The sequence below is a fragment of the Lathamus discolor genome, chromosome 5 (genome assembly GCF_037157495.1).
Source record: "Lathamus discolor isolate bLatDis1 chromosome 5, bLatDis1.hap1, whole genome shotgun sequence".
NCBI lineage: Eukaryota > Metazoa > Chordata > Aves > Psittaciformes > Psittacidae > Lathamus > Lathamus discolor.
Window position 1 is genome coordinate 85,642,915 of NC_088888.1, and position 21,065 is coordinate 85,663,979.

The following is a 21,065-nucleotide window of genomic DNA, read 5'->3' on the forward strand; positions in this document are numbered from 1 at the left end:
ACACGAGGTATTTCTCAAATAATCTGTTTCCTATAAAACCTTCAGTGACTCAAAAGAACTTGAAAAATGCGGGGGAAACTAAATGCTGATGAATGACAATGTATTTATGAAGAAAAAAGCAAATTACTATCTTCGTAAAACCAATAATTGCCTCTGAGAACGACCTCACTTAACTACAACTTACCGCACTCTCGTGATTCCAGTTCCTGAATGGCATTAGTTTATTATTAGGAAAGTTTTGCACTTCATCGGAATATTTTCCTCTAATACAAAGAGAATTAAAATACAGCTCTGCACAAAGTCTGAACAGCATTTACAAATGACAGCGGGTAGCAAGAGAAACTCTTCACAGCTTAGGTCTCAGCGTAGCTTTGGTTCAATTATTTGCATGTATTTTCATAGCAAGTACTCTAGACTAAAATGGAAGTGTCTGCTTTCCTCTGACCTTCTCAGACCTTTTGACTTTCTCCTCTTAAACAGCAAGCTCACTTCCCCAAAGTAATGACTGCTGCTCATACTTCCTTTCTCTTTCTATTGGACATTTCCAGTTACTTGAAATCTTTTTAATTTCACTGGATTATTGTCACCTTCCTTATACCTAGTTTCTATTCTACCTATTTCTTCCCAGAAATGCTGTCAAAATGGTTATTCACCAAATACACAGAAGTAAAAAAAAAAAACACCACAGGCTATTTCTGCCAACATATGCACGTGTACTGTAAGATACACATGTATGTATGCATGTAAGTACATATACAGGTAACAGTCTTCCAGGTTACTCAGATTTTTTAGCTCCACTGATTCCCAGGCAAGCTGTAAGTCCTCAATATACACAAAACTCACATAGCCTCTGTTACATGCTTTTAGATGAACTCAGGTGCCTAAATATAACACTGAACTTGAAACTTTTTTTGACCAATTCTAAACTCTGGAAATTCAGATGTAATACTCCAACCAACAACACTCCCTGAAAATAAAGTAAAAATAAGCCAATAGTTTGCTTGACTACAGTAAGCACTGTGTTCTCCAAAATACCTCAGAAGGGTCTGTATATCCTGCCAAATTTAAGTAAAGGAATGCATTACTAATAAAACAAATATGACTAAGCTTTCCAATCACCATTAAGAAAGCTCTCCTCAGCCACCTTCAGCAGCAAATTTTAATCAGAACAGTTTGTTTTCTTATCCCCATGTAAGTTCTACTTCCAAAGCTCCTCATCTTGCCCCTGGGAAAGTATGATCTGAAGACAGAAAGGACAATACATAAAAATCTACAAAAATAAGTGATAACAACAGAAATAGTAGGTCAGAAGAAAATGGTAGGTCAGAATTGCAAAATTTGCAAGGCTTTTATTATGGGAGAAGAAAAAATAATGAAAACTATCAGTGGCAGCAGATTTGAGAGGCAAACTTTCGCTTCCAACTCAAACTCTTCAAATGTCTGGATGTTTTGACAAGTCCAAGTTGCTGAATGTGGGGAAGTGTCTCTCTTGGCAAGTACTAGCCTGATGTCTTTGTCAGGAAGGGGAGTACGGAGGAGAGAAAGCCTGACACAGAGCATCACTGCAGCTCACTGCATAACTTGCTATAGCAAGGTCCACTGTCACCCCTGTAAGTTTAGGAGCTAGTGGGAACTGATGACATAGTCATCCATCCACTCAATTCCTACCTATTCTATGTGAGCAATGAATCTAAACTCCAACTTTAAAAGGATTTAATATAGTAAAATGTAAACTTTTATACATGGAAGAATTTTTATCACATTAACAGAAATAGTGACTGAAAGTCCATCATAGAATCATTGAATAGTTAGGGTTGGAAAGGACCTTAAGATCACTGTGTTCCAAACCCCTACCATGGGCAGCATATTTGCATAGAACACGTCAAGAAGTTCCTCTTTGGATTGTATTGCCTGAAATGCATACACTGTGTAGAAAAAAAACAGGGCATGCACCAGATGCATTAAATTGGCTCAAAGAGATTTCAAAACATAGTTTTGATTATGGAGATATCAGCAACTACAGTGACTCTAATAGGACTCCCAAGGACTCTTGGTGAAAGGCTATTTAACATTTTTATTGATTAATCAGGCAATTCACGTCAAGCTTGCCATTAACAAACAGATGATTTTAATAAAGGACGACATTACTTTCCTGTTATGGATCAATTTGATTTGCCTTGCAGTCAAACAAAATAATTTTGTTGTAGATAACTGCACCATAATACATCTGGAAAAAAATATATATGGGTTGTATGCTCATGTTTAAAAAAGTGCCTTGGAAAGCAGTAATCACAGGAAAACGTATAGAGAACTTTCTGAATAGGAGACCTTGCTGAAACAGTATGACAAAAGGGATTAGAATGAGCTTTCAGGGGTCTGTAAAGGGGAATACAAAGTAGAAGGTAGAAAGTACAAGAATGCTGAAGAGGGACTTTTTACAAGGGCATATAGGGATAAGACAAGGGGGAATGGCTTTAAACTGGAAGAGAGTGGACTTAGATTAGACAGTAGGAAGAAATTCTTCCCTGTGAGGGTAGTGAAGTGCTGGAACAGGTTGCCCCAAGAAGCTGTGGCTGCCCCATCCCTGGCACTGTTCAAGGCTAGGTTGGACGGGGCTTGGAGCAAGCTGGTTTAGTGGAAGGTGTCCCTGCCTATGGCGGGGGGGATGGAACTAGGTGATCTTTAAGGTCCCTTCCAACCCAAACCATTCTGTGATTCTATGACGTGATTCTAAGTTGCCTGACTTTGTACGTATACTACTATAACACAAATGTGGTATAATTTGCTTCCTAATTTGGTGTATCTGCTTGCAACATCCAAATACTGGAAAGCATTCAAAGGAATGTCACAGAAAGTGGTCTAGATGCTGAAAATTCTATCATTATGCTTATAGAATTATATCATAATGCTGTCATATTATGACAGGTGTCTTGCAGGGCTTGGGATATCCAGTTTCTTGAAGAGAAGTTTCACAGCTGATTTCGATAGTGCATCCTGGAACCTGCAAATGGAAAACGTACCCCAGAATAGGTGCTAGCCGGTCTCTGTGAAAGATGTAGTAGGATCCAGTGACTGGAATTTTAATTTAGACACACAGAAAAAGATAAAATTGTTTTAGTTGCAAACAAGTCGCACTGCTGTTGGATCTCACCACAGGCCACCAAATCCCATATATGCTAAAGCTTTGATATCTCTGAATGTATCAGTTCCTCCATTCTTCTCTTTCCTTTGTGGGACACCATAAGAAGTTTCCTAAATAGCTCTCAATATAAAGACATGCTGGAAAGGTTTAGCCTCACTGGATTGTTGGAGTTTCACAAAGAAATACATGCACATTGCCAGTCGGGCAGACAGGTCACAGTACATGTCCCAGCCTTACATTTCATGAAAGCATTACACGATATATGGAATTTAAAGAACAGAAAATGAGAAACTGTAATTATTTACAGCAGTCACTAACTTACTGCCTAAATTAGGGCACTTAAAACGGGATATGGCTCTTCTAATCCTATACAGCTGTGGCCACAGGCTCCCTTTCCAGTGAACAGGGAGAACGGAGGGAGTGGTTCACCTGGGCTACCTGACAGCCATCTAAAGGTGAACCACACACCATGAATGTTTGCAGTATAGGATTAGGTGAGATTAGTCCAGCCACGTGCCTCAACGATGAAACCTGGGAAGTACACAAAGCAGTATTTCTGACATAATTACTCGGGCATTAGGCAGGTAACAAATTTATCTTGGAGTTAATAGGAGGGCTCTCTAATTCAAGGCCTTTTGGCACACACAAGCCCTGGCATCAGATAGACTGAGACTAGCATCGGGATCAGCATTAACAAAATGAAACCATTAATTTGCATGCCTAACATTTAACTATTCTTTTGAGGTGTAGCTGTGAAATGCGCTCCTCCAAAAGGTGTTTATCTAAGCACAAGCAGCACCAACTGACTCCAGTGAAATCACAAAATCCTTTAGCTTGGAAAAGACCAATGATGATCTTGAATCATCAAGTCTAACTGTTAACCATGCACTGACAAGTCCAACACTAAACCGTGTCCCCGAGCACCACATCTAGACATCTACTAAATACCTCTAGGGATGGTGACTCAACCACTTCTCTGGGTAGCCTGTTCCAGTGCCTCACAACCATTTTGGTGAAGAAATTTCCCCTACTACCCAATCTAAACCTCCTCTGCTGGGAAGCATGGGATAGGAGCAGAGACTGCTGGTGTGCAAGGTGGTTTTCATCAGCTTGAACATGGCAATACCCAAGTGTTACTTGGCCATACTTGAGTATCTGGAGTGCTGTGGGGGCACTGAGAGCTGCCACTCCCTGTAGCAAGATGCACTTTGCAGTGTGGAAAGAGAACGGGGCTTTTAGGCAGGGAGGCATCTTTTATCAGCCTAACCCCCAACAACACAAACAACAACAAAAACCAAAACACCAAGAAAGAAAACCACAAAAAACCCCAAACCAAACACAAAAAAATCCCCAAAAAACAAAAACCACAAAAAAACAAACCAAACCACAACATCCTTCCCCCCCCCCCCCCCCCAAGAAAAAAAACCCAACAAAAACCACCACAAAACCCAGCCACAAACCTAACAATGGAAGATCTGCAAATCTTTAGCCTCTCACGCCTACAATTACGCTAACCCCTAGCAGATTCTGGTTTAGGTAGGTGCGGGAGCTGCAGGCCATGTGCCGCAGTACCGGGCTGCGAACCGGCAGGGCCACGCCTTGGTCGAAGCCCACGGGTACTGCCCACATGAGGAGCAGCTGCCCTCAGTAACAGCCCCAGGACCGGCCACGGCTGGTCACGCACTGCGGCGGTACCCGCGGGAGATGCGGAGAGGAAGTAAGGCCTCCGGGCAGGGAGTGAAGCGGGGAGGAAGGCGCGTGGGGGGCCGGAACATGAGCCCCCCTTACGAGCGCAGCCGAGCTCTGGCAGCCAGGCGGGCGCAGCGCACCCGCCCTGCTCTCTCGGGCGGCACAGCCCCGAAGGCAGACCCCAGTGAGGGCAGGCCCCCCTCCCGCTGCCGCCTCCACCGCCCCCAGCCGGGGTCCGCGGCGGGGGCGGGGGCAGCGGGCAGGCACCTCCCTGAGCGGCGCCCCCGGTCCTGACGGCGCTTCCGGGCGGGGGAGCCGGGATGTGCGTCCGGGTTGGGTCGGCCCCAGCGAGCGGTTTCCTCTCGCCTTCCCTCCTTCGCCCGTTCCCTGCCTTTCTCCCTGCCTCGCCGTCCCTGAGGTGGAGCTGCCGCTGAGCCCTCTGAGGGAGCGCCGCCCGCCCCGCTCCTGCAAGGGAACGCGTTGGTATGCGGGGCCGGCGGCCGGGGGGGCTCCGGGGCGGGAGGGCGCAGGAGGGGTGCGGGGCTGGGGAGGCGGCGGGGCAGGCGGTAGAGCGGCCGGGGCTGCGGGAGGGGGCAGAGCCCCCGCTCTCGGTGTGGCTGTGGCGGCGGCTCGCCCCGGCCGGGGCCGGGGGGTGGCCGCGGGCAGGTGCGGGCCATGCGGAGCCGTGGGTGCAGAGCTGGCCCGGCCTTAGCGGTGTTTGCGAATACCCGGTAAAAATGCTCGCGTACTGGCGTTTAATGCAACCAGACACGTTATCTGCATGGCGAGCGGGAGCGAGGCTATCGGGTAGCCCAGCTCTTCCGGCACGGGGCGTCAGCGTGTGGGCAAAGTCTTTAAAATAGGTGTGTTTTCTGCTCTGAAAGGGGGTTACTTGCTTCCTGGGGGGAAATCTGCCACTCTGCAGATCCGAAGTGTTACTGTGATGATATCCTGGCACAGCAAAAGGCAAGGGAAGCCCAGCTTTTACCAGGTAGACAATGATGCAATTGTAACAAGAAGAGCAATGAAGAGAGACTTCAGGGCCTTGGGATGACTGGTAAGGGATCAGGAGCACGGGAAGCGTTCTCCTCTATCCTGCCAGTTGCAGGGAATGAGGAGGGAAGAACCAGGCAGAGCCAGCAGATCAACACCTGGCTCCAAGCCTGGCGTCACCAGCAGAATCTGGGGTTCTTTGACCATGGGCCGGTCTACAGGACACCAGGTCTGCTGGCAACAGGTCTGCTGTCTCAAAGGGGGGAAAGTGTCTTCACACAGGAGTTTGCAGGGCTCACTGAAGGATGTTTAAACTAGATTTGAAGGGGGAAAGGGCTAAAACCAGGCTCGCTAGAGATGAGTCTGCGGGCAGCACACCAGTGTTTGAGGAGCAGTGCGCTAGCAAGGTCCTTCCCTATATGATAAGGGAGTGTTTTGACTGACTACAGCTTGATGATGCTAATGATAGAGTTGAGTGTTTATGGATAAGAATCAAGGGGAAGGCCAACAAGGCAGCTGTCATGGTGGGTGTCTGTTATAGACCACCCAACCAGAATAAAGAGGCAGACAAAATATTCTCTAAGCAGTTGTGAGAAGTGTCACAAACACTGGCCCTTGTTCTCATGGGGGACTTCAGTCAGCAGATGCCTTCTGAAAATACAGTACAGGAGAGAGGAAAGAGTCCCTGAGATTTCTGGCATGTGTGGAAGATAGCTTCCTGACGCCGCTGGTGAGTGAGCCAGCTAGGGAAGGCCAGATCTGTTTGTGAACAGAGAAGGACCTGCAGGCGATGTGATGGCTGGATGCCGCCTGGCGCATATTGATCATGAAATGGTAGAGGTTTTGATTCTTGAAGAAATAATGAAGGGGTCAGCACAACTGGTCAGCATTTTCCCTGTAGAAACTGGCTGCTCATAGCTTGGTCAGGTGTACTGTTTGCTGGCTAGAAAACTGGATGGCCAAGCTGAAACAGTGGTGGCGAACGGAGTTAAATCCAGTTGGTGGCTGGTCACAGATGGTGTTCTGTACTCGGGCCAGATCTGTTTAGCATCTTTACCAATGTTCTGGATGAGGGGGTCGAGTGCACCATCAGTCAGTTTGTAGACAACACCAAGGTGGGTGGGAGTGTTGATCTGCTGGAGGGTAAGAAGGTTCTGCAGAGGGGTCTGCACAGGCTGGATTGATGGGCTGTGGCCAGTAGTATGAGGTTCAACAAGGCAAAGTGCCAGGTCCTGCATTTGGGTCACAACCCCATGCAGTGCTACAGGCTTAGGGAGAGTGGCTGCAAAGCTGCTTGGTGGAAAAGGACCTGGGGGTGCTGATTGGCGGCTGAACATGAGCCAGCTTGTGCCCAGGCAGCCAAGAAGGCTAATGGCATCCTGGCCTGTATCAGCGATAGCATAGCCAGCAGGCCCAGGGCAGTGATCATCCCCCTGTACTCAGCACTGGTGAGGCCACACCTTGAATCCTGTGTTCAGTTTTGGTGCCTCACTACAAGAAAGACATTGAGGTGCTGGAGCAGGTCCAGAGAAGGGCAACGAAGCTGGTGAAGGGTCTGGAGCACAAGTCTGATGAGGAACGGCTGAGGGACCTGGGGTGGTTTAGTCTGAAGGCTCAGGGGGGACCTTATTTCTGTCTACAGCTACCTGAAAGGAGGTCTCTCAAGATCACGTAAGCAGTCCATGACAGAGATGGAGATAAATTGTACTGTGTGATTCCTGATGTGTGTGATCATTTTTCCTCTTGCTTTCGTTTCACAGCGCTTTTCTGAACATAGTTGTTTACTTTGTTTGCAGAATCAGTTGTTCTCTGAGTCACCTGAGACGCAAAGATGTTGGAAGAAGATATGGAGGTGGCTATCAAGGTGGTAGTAGTAGGAAATGGAGCTGTTGGGAAGTCCAGCATGATTCAGCGATACTGCAAAGGGATTTTTACAAAAGACTACAAGAAAACTATTGGTGTAGATTTCCTGGAAAGACAAATCCAGTATGTATTAAACACCTGCCATGCTATTGATTTTTACCTTTCCCTTTCCTTCTTTGTTCTGTTGCCATCCTGAGGTATATGAAGGCTTGGAAGACAAGGCCTGCTGCTTTTGAAGCACAGTAAAGGGAGTTGTTTTCTCCTTGTTTGTGGGCTAAAATGATATCACTCTTGTTTGCTGTCCAAGATTCAGAATTGTAACTAAAATTTGGAACCTCTGTTGTACTAAGAGTTTTGACAAGTTTCCTTTGTATTCTACCACTTGTTAATTTTTGTTTTTTTTTTTTTAATTCTTGTGGAAGAAATAGAAGTGCTTTTGATAAGAGGATTATACAAATTTATTAGTCAATATAGATGAAAGTTACTGTGGAAAAAGAAATATGCTATAGATTTAGTCTGTATGCAGTATAAGCAGGTAATACCCAATTGTGTTTGATAAAATGGAAAATGAGAAGAAAATTCTATAAAGCCTGTAAGGTGATTAAAAAGACAAAAGGGTCATTATTCAGGTACCTAAGTTTTGTTTTGATGTCTAGGAAAGGAAGAGGAATATGTAATACAGATTGTCAGTAAAGAGCTTATAATGTAATTGAGGGACTGCTGCCGTAGTATGTTACAGAGGTAAACCATCATTAATGTTAAGTTAAATTATATTTAAATCAAGTTCAGTTTGACTTAGATTACTCTGCTATTGTAGAAATTGAAGTATTTCCATGTCAGTTGATTTGAATAAGTTTTGTTCACTGTATGGATTAAAAAAATGTGCTGTTTATTTCAGAATTAATGATGAAGATGTCAGGCTAATGTTATGGGACACTGCAGGTCAAGAAGAATTTGATGCAATAACTAAGGCCTACTACAGAGGTGAAAATACCATGTTTGTTGTTTGGCAGTTTGTCTGCACATCTCTGAAATACTTTCCTATCTTTGTGTTAACAGTGTTAGTTATTCCATGTCTGTGCACAGCATGTTTAGTTTGCCTTTTTCAATTCTTAAATGTTTTTCCCCTTTGTGCAAAATCCTTGTCTAAATTAATGCCACTTTATGCAGGATGATCAGCAGTGCCCTTTAAAAATCATAGACCAAAATGAGACAAATGCCTGTGCAGAAACCGCACAGAACATAGCCATTCAAACAGTCAAACACAAAGTTATGTTTTCCCTCTGGAAGTGTTTTATTACTTCTGTAAGACATGTGTTTGTAAATATTCCAAAAGCTATGGCTCAGGCACTTAGAAATTAATCCAAGGGGAAAAAAAACCTACCAGTCATCTTAGAAAGATAGTTTACTAGGCAGGATAGTTCTCTCATTAGTGCAGGCTGCCTTGAACATGTTAACACAACGGAGTGATAAGGAAAGTCTGTCTACTTCATGAAATAGAAACGGTATTATTCAGTCTTATAAAGGCAGTTCATCTATTTAGCCATTTTACAAATTGCATGCTTAGGCTTTCTTTGCATATAATAGTGGTTATGAAAATCTTGCCTTTTTGGTTTTTAACATGGGAAATACGAACAACTTGGCAAAGATTCTGTGATTCAGTTCTTGACAAACTAATTACCCAATGGCTAGGAAAAAGACTGAGTTATTTTTACGGTCCCTGTCCATTGCATTCTACATGTACTATACATAGATTAAATAAGGAGGTCCAATGATGTAAGTTACCCCCTTATTAACTACCGTATGGTAGAATTTTGCCCTCTGAACTTATTATTGCCCAGTTATCTCCATGTTTTAGAGTTCAGAAGGAATAGGTGGAAGGAGAGAGATGAAGTCTCTTAGAGTGGAAACTTCACAATAGATTTCTCAGTCTTAAAAAACTGAACAAGGTGACATTTACTGATAGTGAGAGTCTTAATATTCTCATTTCTAGTAGAGCAAAGAACTTGGGAGGCTTTATTAAGCTAGTTTGCCAGACGACAGGTTAAATTAAATTCAGCATCGACAAATGCAAACTAACCTGCTTTGGAAAGAATAATTAATTTGATACCTATCTCACAGGATTAGAATAATTGCATACATTAGAATATGGTGTGGACATTAGGGAAAACACACAGAATTTTAGAACACAATCACGAAAATGATGGAAGACTACATTGCTACAATTTTATTGGTAGAACTTGATTTGAAGTTGAGGGTAGTTCTTATTCTATATAAAATCATACTAGAAGGATCCTAATAGCATGTGAAGGAATTTGAAAGAGCATAGGAAGACTTTTGTAAAGATAGACTGAACTTGGTTTAAAAGCTAAATAAAAGGAAACCTAATAAAAGAACTTGAGTGCTTTGTGTCACAGAAATACAAACAGAATACAGGAATGGGGGATACTTGGTGAAATTCAAGAGACACAAAAAAATTCATACTGATGAAATAATTTTTCATTCTATGTGTAATTAGTTTGTGGTATTCACCACAAGATGACACTAGTCTCAAAGGCGTCAGCTATCCATTTCCTTTACGTTCTGTTACTAAAGAGCAAATGTGCTGAAGGCATATAAATAATAGTGTGTTTTTGTGTTCATATGCAAAGAAAAGTAGTTTCTTGAGGATAACAAAGGGCCACTGGACAGTCAAAATCCACTTACTAATCACCTGTGGAAGTAACTTCTCAGTATTGATGGGTTTAAGCTGTTGTTTGTTAAGGTTGTTACAAAATCATAACAAAAATGGTATAAAACACTTTCTTTGATTTATCATAGTGCTGTGGTTGAACTAGTATGAATTAGAATTACACTTATGTTCTCCAAAAAGCTACGAAACGAATTATTGAAGTAATCACAACTCCGTCTGAGAAAAAAAATTCTGCTTTTCAACATCAAAATTACTGTAGCACAAAGAATAACTTGCATTGTGCTTTACAGATCCTGCATGCAGAAAAATATCTGGCCGTCATTAAGTTGTCTGGAAACAGTGAACAATAAGCAAAGCTCCGTTTCCCTTTTTTCCAGCCTTTCCACACCCATCCCACTCCCTGCGCTGCATACATGCAGCATGCTGGAAATAGCTTGAAAGGTAACACTCCCGTAGCCGTCATGAAGGATGGGTATAATGATCAAAATAATATGGCAGTCTGTTTTCATCTGGGTGATACATGACCATTGCTTTGACACAAGCCACCACTTGTGGTGGTAAAAGTGTACTTTTATGGGAGAAACTTGAAAATCCCTCATATTTGAAATACTTTATAGATAATTTTGTTCATTTGTTGGTTGGTAGATTTGTATTTATTTGTATTTTTACTTGATTTGTATATTTTTAGGAGCCCAGGCTTGTGTTCTTGTGTTTTCTACAACTGACAGAGAGTCCTTCAAAGCAATCCCTACCTGGAAGGAAAAAGTTGTGACTGAAGTTGGAGACATTCCTACAGTTCTCGTGCAGAATAAGATTGATCTTCTTGATGACTCTTGCATAAAGAAGTAGGAGTTTTATCTTACTGTTTTTAAAGTACAGTATATGCCCCCTATATGCACACGTTTAAAAAATATATATATTAATGGGAGTTCGTGATGGAGGCTTATGGTTGTCAAACCTACACCCTGCATTGAAACATGCCCTAGGAGCACAGGTGACAGGTATCGCTGCATGAGCGTAGTTGCTTGGGCAGATGTGCTTGCAGAACTAGGAGCTTTCCGTTTGCTTCATGCCTTCCTCTGAAGTGTCAGCCAGAAAAACAGAGGAATAACATGAAGTTTGGTTACCCCATGATAAGATTCTTTCTGTCATTTTTCTCTCTTTTTTTTTTTTTAATCAGAGATTCGAAACCTGTAAATTGTCTCTCCTGTTAAAATTTACAGATACTGTTAAACTCTGTTATGCACCAGTGAAGTTACATTGTCTAGTTTGCCTAGTGAATGCTTGCAAAAATGCTGATGAAGTATTAAACAGTATGTTTAGAAAAGTAACATTGTTCTTTGCTTCACTTTAATTTGTTTTTATTGCTCATTTTTAATCAAAACATTATAACTCTGTAGAAATCCATACCTGGTAATATTCTCCAACTGCATGGTGCTGTCCCTCCTTTGCTGTATTTTTCTTTACAGATGTTACTGTTGATTCATTCTGCCTTTGTATATATGACCAATTTCATTCGTGCCATCAAATCAGCTTAACAAATGCTAACTTTCATTTGCCGCAGCATATCATGTAGAAAATATTGCACGATGAAGTCGATCGTTCTCCACTTCTTTGTTTCTGCCATCTTCCTAAGAGATTTAAATTATTTCTTCTTTTTGTTGTTTCCCGCACTGGCTTTCTTTATTCTCTGTTTGCTATCATTGATGACATAAATCAGCTTCTACTCCCTCTGCAAAGAATTCTGAGGATTTTTCAAAGGAAAAGCAAAATTGCATTTGAACTCCTCCTTTATTCATGGTATGTCACTTAGGTTTCATTCTCAGAATACTCCATCTGCCTCAGTAGCACCATCTGTCTGATGACGTGATTTCCCTTGGTGAAATTTTCATAAGTTTCCTCAACTTTTCCTTAAAATTTAGCACAAGTTTTCTTTCACCTCACAGGAAAAAGTAATCTTTCATTTCACCTCTGCACTCATCTGATTGCAGAGTCTACTGCTTCATTAAAGTATACTTAAGGATTACTCTTTTGGTTGTTGTTTTGACTTTGCAGTAGTAATTGTTCTGATTCTAGTGCTGTTAATTACAGCCCTTTTCCTTTTGGTTTCACTGACACCTGTCTTTGAATCCTTGGGAAATTTTAGTTAATGAGGTCAATAAGTATTGAAAAGCAATTATTTCTGGTCATAGAGAAACTGCATGTAAAATACCATCTTTTTATAGTGGAAATACTGTAAAGAAATTAAGGAACACCTACTTTTTGACTGAGTTTTTCAACCCACCTTGCCATGCTTAACTTGCCACAAAGCATTTTGTCTGTAAGAATAAATGCTGCCAAATAATACAAATTAGTATTTACACAGTTTTCTTCTGTTGTGCAGTGAAGAGGCAGAAGCACTGGCAAAAAAGCTAAAGTTAAGGTTCTACCGAGCGTCTGTGAAGGAAGACCTAAACGTAACTGAAGGTATGAAATGCAGCACTGTTTGTCCCGCCCTCTGCTCTGCAGTGAGGAACAGTTTTCCAGTTTGGAGCTGCTTTGTTACTTTGCAGGTTGTTGCATGCTGTTGGCCTTTTGATTTCCCTTAGCAGCACACTTTAAACATAGCTAGAATTACTTGGTATCATTGTGTTAGGCCTGTTTCCTTGTGTACATCTTTCGTTTCTCTTCTGCAATCAGTGCACAGCTTCAATATTTAGAAGTGCCAATGTGTTAAGGCTGCTTAGTCCCTAATGACTGTCATAGAAGCACTGAGCTTTGGAAAAAATAAAAAGTGTAAGTTCAATTACTACAATATACGTATTGTTGAACAGACTATTCTGTAATTGTTATTAACTGATAGAAACACTTAAAGTACATTAAAAGATTGGCTCTCTTGCAGGTAATATTTGACTAGTTCTTAAATATCACTTTTAAGTGTATATATTTAATTTCATAATACTACTGTTACAGACATTGGTCACTATCTTTTGTGGGGTAGGTTTGAATAAATATGAGTCTCTGATAACTTTGCTTAATCAGGCAAACTTAATAGTAAACTAATTGTTTCTTCTCTGTTAACATAATTCACCTTGGGAGATGAATCTAGAAGAGAAAATATAAAATGTTTCTGTATCTTTGCATGAGTCATTAATTACAAATATAAATAATAATAATGCATATAGGTTCTGAAAGTTCTCCTATAGCTTTTGGTTTGGTTGGGTGGGTTTGTTTTTTTTGCCAGAATCCTAGGTAGACTTTTTATACTCCAATACAAACAAGGGCAGCATTACTTAATTAGAGCAATGTCGCTGCCAAGTTTTATTAATAGACTTAACCTTACATGACTGCTATTCTAAGACTTCTTGCCAAAAAAAAAGTATGTTAAATTCCTATATAACTTTAAAAAGTTCCAGGTGGTATGAATTTGCACATTTGGCAAAATGCATGTGCCAGCTTTATTATAGAAGTATTGAGATGTTTCTATCTGCTGTGCAAGAGCAGTACTGCAGGCTGTAACACCTGGGTAGGCTCTGGATTAACCTGGATTCTGCTTAGGTACACAGGCATGCTGAGAGAGAATCACTTAACAGATCATGCTAAACTTGTCACCACACAGAATTCTGATACAGAGGCATTAGTATTGATATGAAGATTATATTTACCTTTTTTTTTTATTATATTCCAGTTTTTAAGTACTTAGCTGATAAATATCTTCAAAGGCTCAAGCAACAGACAGCCGAAGATACAGAAGTAGTACATACAAGCAGTAACAAGATTGGTATGTATACTGTTATAAAAAACCAGAAACATTATTTTGTGCCATCACAGCTTATGGTTTCACCCATTTCCTTATGGAGTTAATATAAGGTGAATCAGGGTCTGTTACATTCCTATCCTAGGATATTGTCTTCATTCCTTCTGTAAAATAACTTTATGACTCTCAAGTTACACAACTGTTAAAACTGATACTCTAAAGTCTCTAGCAAACATTTGGCAAGCGTCCTTTTATTAAATCTGTTTAAACAAAGATTTTTGTTCTGTGTAAGGACTTGAGAAAGGGTGCTTGCTGGATATTTTAATATAATTAGTACCAGTGTTACTCATCTTTGTGTGGATTTACAGGAGACTCGCAGTGAAAGAATCTGGCGTGTAATCAGAAGGTGTTTGTAAACTGCCTTTTCTAAGGGAATACCAAACTTCCGTAGTCCTTCTTTAAAGCATTCCCAAGTTAGTTCATTCTTTTTCCTTTTCAAAACACCCCCTTTTTATTCAGGCTTTTTCCTTACCTTTATCTCAGCAAAGTTTCCAACTTTAAAATTGTCATGTTTTTCTTTTATTGCATTACTCAACTAACCATAACTTTGTTACCACGCTATTAGTAGCGTACACATATGCAGATGAATGCATATGCTGCGCTTCAATTATATAGTTGGAAACCTGCTTTAAATACTGCTTGGCTAGTAATTCCAACTGGCTCTTCTTCAAGTTTAGGTGCAGAATTGACTCAGAAGTAGGAAAAGCCTTTAAAAACTAGAGTGCGTTTGAGGTGCCCTACTATGCAGTAGTAAGAGTTGTGTCTGACGTGTTAATATATTGTGCTACAAGAAGCAAAGAAATACAGATACTTTTCTTGTCTTTAAATTCTGCAGGTGTTTTTAACACAGATGGTGGAAGTGACTCCAACCAGAATTCTAGCACTCTTAATGGAGGAGATGTCATCAACCTGAAACCAAACAAACAGAGGACCAAGAAAAACAGAAGTCCTTTCAGCAACTGCAGCATACTTTAGACCACTTTGGGAGGAGAAAAAACCAAGCCAGTGAATTGGATGAAGTTGTGCAATTGAATACAGAATAAAGCCAGCTGTAGAGGTATTTTTACCAGTGCTTTAGCAAATCTTGTGCCTATGGGATCCTTGAGAGAGGGTGGATTTATATAACCTTGCTGATGCAGTTGTTTTGGGTGTTGGGAGTGAGACACCTGGTGGCAAAACACAGAACCGCGGCTGCCCCGTGCACTTCGTATAAATTAGGCAAGCTTCTTTTTCAAGGAATTATTTCCAGAGCTATGAACTAGGTATTGCTGAATTGTAAAGCACATTTAGCACAAGGGTAATACTTACAAGTATAGGTACAGACCGTTTGTCGTGGTTTAAACCCAGCCAGCAACCAGGTACCACACAGCCACTTGCTCACTGCCACCTCCTTCCCTCCTTCCCAGGTAGGATGGGGAGGAGAATCAAAAGAATGTAAACCCCAGGGGTTGAGATAAAAACAGTGTAATAACTAAAGTACAGTGTTACAGATAATAGAAATAACACCAACAGTAACAGTACTGATAATAGTAGGGAACAAAAAAAAAGATAACTGAGAATTCAGAAAACCCAAGTGATGCACAATACAACCGCTCACCACCCACTGACCAATATCCAGCCTGACCTGAGCAGTAATACAGGCCTTCCGGTTAACTCTCCCCAGTTTATATACTGGGCATGATGTGCTGTGGTATGGAATACCCCTTTGGATAGTGTGGGTCAGGTGTCCTGTCTCTGCTCCCTCTCAGCGTCTTGTGTCCCTCCTCACTGGCAGAGCATGAGACTGAAAAGTCCTTGATCAGGGTAAGCGCTGCTGAGCAAGAACTAAAATACTGGTGTGTTACCAGCATTGTTCTCAGGCTAAAGCCAAAACACAGCACTGCACCAGCTACTGGGAAGAAAAGTAACTCTATCCCAGCTGAAACCAGGACATCGTAACACTATGGCTAAAAGTAAAGTAGCAACCTTGCAGCTAAATTTCAAACAAAACATTAGAATTGGTTAGACAGGACACTGAGAAGACAAATGAAGATCAAAGAGAAGACACTATGTTTTATGTCTGACTATATTATATGGATTCTGGCAATTCTGTCGGTGCAATATATTTGTGTTATATACGAGTGCTGAGGTATATGTAAACATTTGGTGTGAATATTTAGGCTAAATTCCAGTGTATTTGCTACTTGGAGATCAGCCAGTGAGCATAAAATAGCATCTTCCAAAAAAAAGTTCCCTTTCAAAATGTTACATTTCAGATGAGGCTTTCCCAGCCACCACTGTGTATATTTAACTTGCTCTACTTTGGCCCTAAAAGCTTAGATTTAAAAATGTATGGTGCCAAAAATGCTCCTTTTTACTTAATGCAGTGCTACAAATGTTTTTATAATTCTGTTTTTCTCTGTCTTAACCAGTTGAACAAATAACAGGGTCTTTGACACTAACAGATATTCAGAAGAAACATATACTCATATTTCTGTTCAAATTCGGTTGTTGTAGGCTGTGTTGTCTATGAGAAAGGAACTTGCAACATTGTGTCACAAAACAGTTACCTTTCTGGAAAACTGATTCATAGATACCATGAACTAAGTCATGGAGGATCCAAAAACCTTGCAGCTGGTGACTGAATTACATTTGTGAGACATTCTTGAATGTCATCTCACATTCAAAGTTAGCTGCTGTCTACATAAAATCTGATTCTGCAGGATCAGAGACATGGCAAAAATTGTTCAAAGTGCTTAAATAACGCTACAGAATTGATTTAGATGCTTAGGAGTCCAAATCTAAATTCAAGTTATACGGGCTTAGGCTCCTAAATCACTACGGTGCTGTTAAAAATGCTAAGCAAGGTATCTTTCATTGACCAAAAATAAACACTAAATCTTCTCCAAGAGCACGCATGCCTTGTAAAAAGTATCCTTTTTGTTTACATGGTTTTGTATGGTATAGTTTTAACTTTCTAGGATTTCTACAACAAACCTGCCAGTGACAAATGCAAAATATGCTGCTTGAACGAATTCAGAGTTTTAATAGTTTTGTAAATGGTGTAAGAGAGTGAAAATGGGTTGAGTGATCCGATATATTTTTGGAGGAAGGACTTTTCACTGTGTGAATTCCTGTAGAAAGCTTGACTTACTTTGTTACTAAGTCAATGAGTGTGAAAACTGAAATGTACCTTTTCCCGCTGCCTGCAGGGAGAGAAGTGGTTGGTGAATTATGCACAAACACCAGAGATCTATGAAATCTCTGTTTTACATTTACTTATGTTAGACTTTCTACCGTGTACCATTGTTTCTTTGACCAGCTGTTAGAGCATCTCCTGTTGCTGGCACTATGGTGGCCTCCAAGGCACTTGATCCCCTTTGTTAGTGCAGCAAACTGTGTGTACTTGTCTGTAATGTTTCCTATAATTTCTCCTGATAAAAGCCTTTGCTTTTTAACAAGTGTGTTTAATCCCTGTATATATGTATACATGGAGTCTATTGGTCTTCTCAGTTTCAGAAGTAAGGTACTTAGCATAAGACTTAAAATTGTACATCATGGGGCCACCTTACAACTTCAGGGTGTAGGACAGAGTGTATGCGTGAAGAGGTTTGACAACTGTTTTTAATACGGAAACTTTCACATTTTGTTGTCTGTCTGCCACTTCCACCTTTTTTAATTCATTTTTCTTGAAAAAGAAACAAGCCACAGTGTGTCTGAAACATCCTTTTTGCCTTGTTTGACTTTGTACAGAGTACTGAGAAATAAGTCTGTATGACACATAATGACCATTTGTACTATTACGTGTTATGCTGTAGACGTCGTATTATTACATAAGCCATTTGTATTTAAGGTGTGTCATTATAAACCACTTTTTTAAGGACTGAAAACCGAGTAGAAATGTTTATAGGTGGAGACTTGACAGACTTGCAAAACTTAGGATATGTTGAAATTCAGGACGCACATTATAACGTAGGAATACAGACTTGCAGCATTGAGTAACAGTGAGCTTCATTTCTTTCCATTCCATTCCCATCCTAAGTCTTTGTTGTGACTTTGCAGTGATTGTTCTCCAATGAGAACGACTGAGGTGGAGACTGTCCCATTAGCATTTTTCTGGCGAGTGCTCTGCATGTGCGTTGCTTGAAAATGTTGTTTTATCCTACTGGGGTTAGTGTGGAGATGGAAACCAGATGACTTCCGCATTGCAGGAATCTTTAGGTATTCACCTCACTCCTCAGTGGGAGGAACTTTCTTTTGTCTTTTGGATGCAAAGGCACGCCTAGACATTTAGCACCCACGTCAATTTTTATTGCAAACACTGGCTTCTTCTCCACTCAAAGCGTTTCATTAAAATACCAAATGTTTCAGTAATCGTTAAAGCCTTGGTGAAGTAAGCGTGACACCAAAGCCCCTGTTGTTTCTGTGTTGTATCTATTCCGTTGAATGGGTGTTCTCTCAGGAAGTAGAGCATCACTTCCTGATGATGCAAAGCTGTAATGCTAGGGATGTGTTTCCAAGTGGAAGTAAGGAATCTCAGAGTTGTAAGACTGATCACACTAGGATTTTTGTGCATGGGGGCATGTGTGGTTAAGTTAGAAAATGAAATATTCCACTTCAGACAATTTTGGAGAAATGCTTACCTTTCCTAGTCAAAATGCCTGAGTTACCGTACTGTCAGTTGATTTCCTGTTTAATTTTTTTATGCTTCAGTGAACTGTGTCTTTTTTTTTCCTCCTCCATTACTGGGCTACACAGCGTATCCAACACGTAGCTTTCCCTTTGCGTTGCTTCCGCAGTTGTATGTTATACTAAAGGGAACTGAGCAGCTGACCATGTTGCGCTCCCTGTAGTTACACAGGGGTACCTGCACAATACTGAGCATACACGCACTTTGAACCTCCTAATTCATCTTCTTCAAGTTGGTAGCTACCAGTTAATAACTGAATGAATGATTTGCACTGCAGAACCCTCTGGGAATTCAGTCATAGAGCAAACTAGCAAACATGCTGCTTGGGTTCCGGTGGCACTACTTTAGACCCCTGCTGCTTCTCTAAATGTAATCATAGACCTCTGGCTGAAGCTGCAATACCTGCACGATGATAGTGCATAAACCAGAGAGCAACAAGCTTGGTTTCATCAAAACCACCTTACCATCTTCCTGTAGGAAGCGACAGTTGTTCCCATCTTCTTTTTAATGCTCAAACAGTATTGAGAGAAGAAAATACTTCTGTGTGAAATAAGGCATTCAAACAGGTAATCAAAATTAGAGAAGGAAAAAACGTAGCAATGCTTAGATGTAAGGTGAAAGGTGCTGTAATAGAATTAAGAGAAACTTTCAAACACTTCTGTGTCAAAGAAGTGCTGTATCAATCGTTTCAAGGCCAGGTGAGTCCCACTACTGAACTAGACTCATTCTCAGGTTTCTGGTAGTAGAGTTATTTATCAATACTGATAAATAATTTGTGGATGAGTGTTCTTCCTTCTCTTCCTGAGATAAATGTGGTTCAGCAGAACTGAATAAAACTGGTCAGGAAAACCTGAATCTGGACCAGGAGAATCCTGCTGTCAGTGCAAGAGTGAAGGTGCATTGTTACTAATGAATGGCTTACTCTTGTTTGCAAGTTCACATGAATCAGAATGGTCAAAATACAATGTTCAAAACTGGTTTTATCACTGTCATGATCTCAAATATATGTAATGCCTTTTTTTCTTCCTAAAAATATAACATAAGTTACCATACATCCTCAAGTGGAAAATAAATGTTTAAACCTGAATATTCTGTGTATGCTGGTCCTGTAAAATCCCCAGAAGTAATTCTCTTGTTACAAGTTACATTAGTTGTATCATTCAACTTAAATGTGTTTATTTCATCACTGTTTGGTCTAATACAGGTCTTTCTTTTGTGGTTACATTCAATTGTCAACCTGTTTCATAAAATTGCTCTAACCCTGTACCTGTGCAGCCGGAATCTGCTCAGAAAACTTGTGTGCCCAATCCTGGTCCGTATGTTGGGAACGGCTGGGATCCAAAGCAGCACATTAGGCACCCCCGCCTAGCAGAAGGGCCAGTTTTGAGCCCTTGTCTCTGGCTTCTTCACCACACAGTTCCAATATGAAATACAGGTTTCTGTTCTGTGCTTTCTGTTCACTTTGTTTTTCACGCTTGGTCTGGCTAGTGCAGCGACAAGTGAATGGCTGTAGACATTGTAAGTGACATTAAAATATTACTCATGTCTCAAAGGTGCCTGATGAGGTTTCTGAAAAGAAGCAGGTAAATGCTTACTGCTGGCTGGGGGTTTGTGTGGTTCTGTGTTCTTCTTTTTTAGTACAATGAAACTCGGTATGAGTCTGCCTCTTCATCTGGGTGTCTCGGGAATCTGGGAAGCAATATACTGGTTCCTCTTGCATGCGGTTTTGCACACAGGAAAACAAGTTGCTTGTGTAGCACCCTAGTAAGGATTAATTGGAATGTTTTAAGCAAGAAAGCATCTGTAAATATGAGAACTCATGTTTTTATGGTCATGTAGTTTTAGGTCAGGGAAGTGCTTAACTTCAACTGAGTGAAGATCTTGAGGAAAGTGAAGCTTTGATGGTACCTGGGTGGGTTTTATGTACTGTGCAGCTGTACCATGTTCAGCTTGAGAAAGCTGGGCAGCCCCCAAGATAACTACAGTTTTAAAGAGGAAAACAAATGTCTTTTGCTGTGTCTTGCAGGCATAACTGTGTGAAAGAAACTTTAAGGACAGGGTCACTGTTTTTACACTTAGGCTATTCAAATCTATGGGATCTTTACTGGATGTGGCATGTCAGCTTGCAGGCCTAAAGCAGAGGAGAAGGAAGCAGTGGCTGTCCTGCAGACTTCCTGGGGGTCAGGTAACGTGGGGTTTAGGGAAGTGGAAGGCAAACAGA

General features: G+C 41.1%; 1 protein-coding gene across 2 annotated transcripts; it reads left to right on the plus strand.

Annotated features, from left to right (window-relative positions):
* The first annotated feature begins 5,039 nt into the window (after positions 1–5,039).
* RAB23 (RAB23, member RAS oncogene family) lies at positions 5,040–20,889 on the plus strand. Of its 2 annotated transcripts, XR_010613233.1 has the most exons (8): positions 5,040–5,314; positions 7,621–7,810; positions 8,586–8,671; positions 11,068–11,224; positions 12,763–12,845; positions 14,047–14,139; positions 15,011–15,232; positions 20,871–20,889. XR_010613233.1 is itself a non-coding variant. In XM_065681471.1 (7 exons), exons 2-7 carry the CDS (start codon positions 7,656–7,658, stop codon positions 15,148–15,150), a joined length of 714 nt encoding a protein of 237 aa, XP_065537543.1. In that variant the 5' UTR covers positions 5,040–5,314; positions 7,621–7,655; the 3' UTR covers positions 15,151–20,068. The 2 variants fall into 2 exon arrangements, 1 of the variants encoding a protein (XP_065537543.1); XM_065681471.1 differs by lacking the exon at positions 20,871–20,889 and having other exon boundaries at positions 15,011–20,068.
* The last annotated feature ends 176 nt before the right edge of the window (positions 20,890–21,065 follow it).

Bases quoted from the DNA above. Each gene is read 5' to 3' on its own strand.
- RAB23 (XM_065681471.1), top strand. From the start codon at position 7,656: ATGTTGGAAGAAGATATGGAGGTGGCTATCAAGGTGGTAGTAGTAGGA. The intron at 11,225-12,762 runs GTAGGAGTTTTA...TCTGTTGTGCAG, and splicing joins GATGACTCTTGCATAAAGAA to TGAAGAGGCAGAAGCACTGG. The intron at 12,846-14,046 runs GTATGAAATGCA...ATTATATTCCAG, and splicing joins AGACCTAAACGTAACTGAAG to TTTTTAAGTACTTAGCTGAT.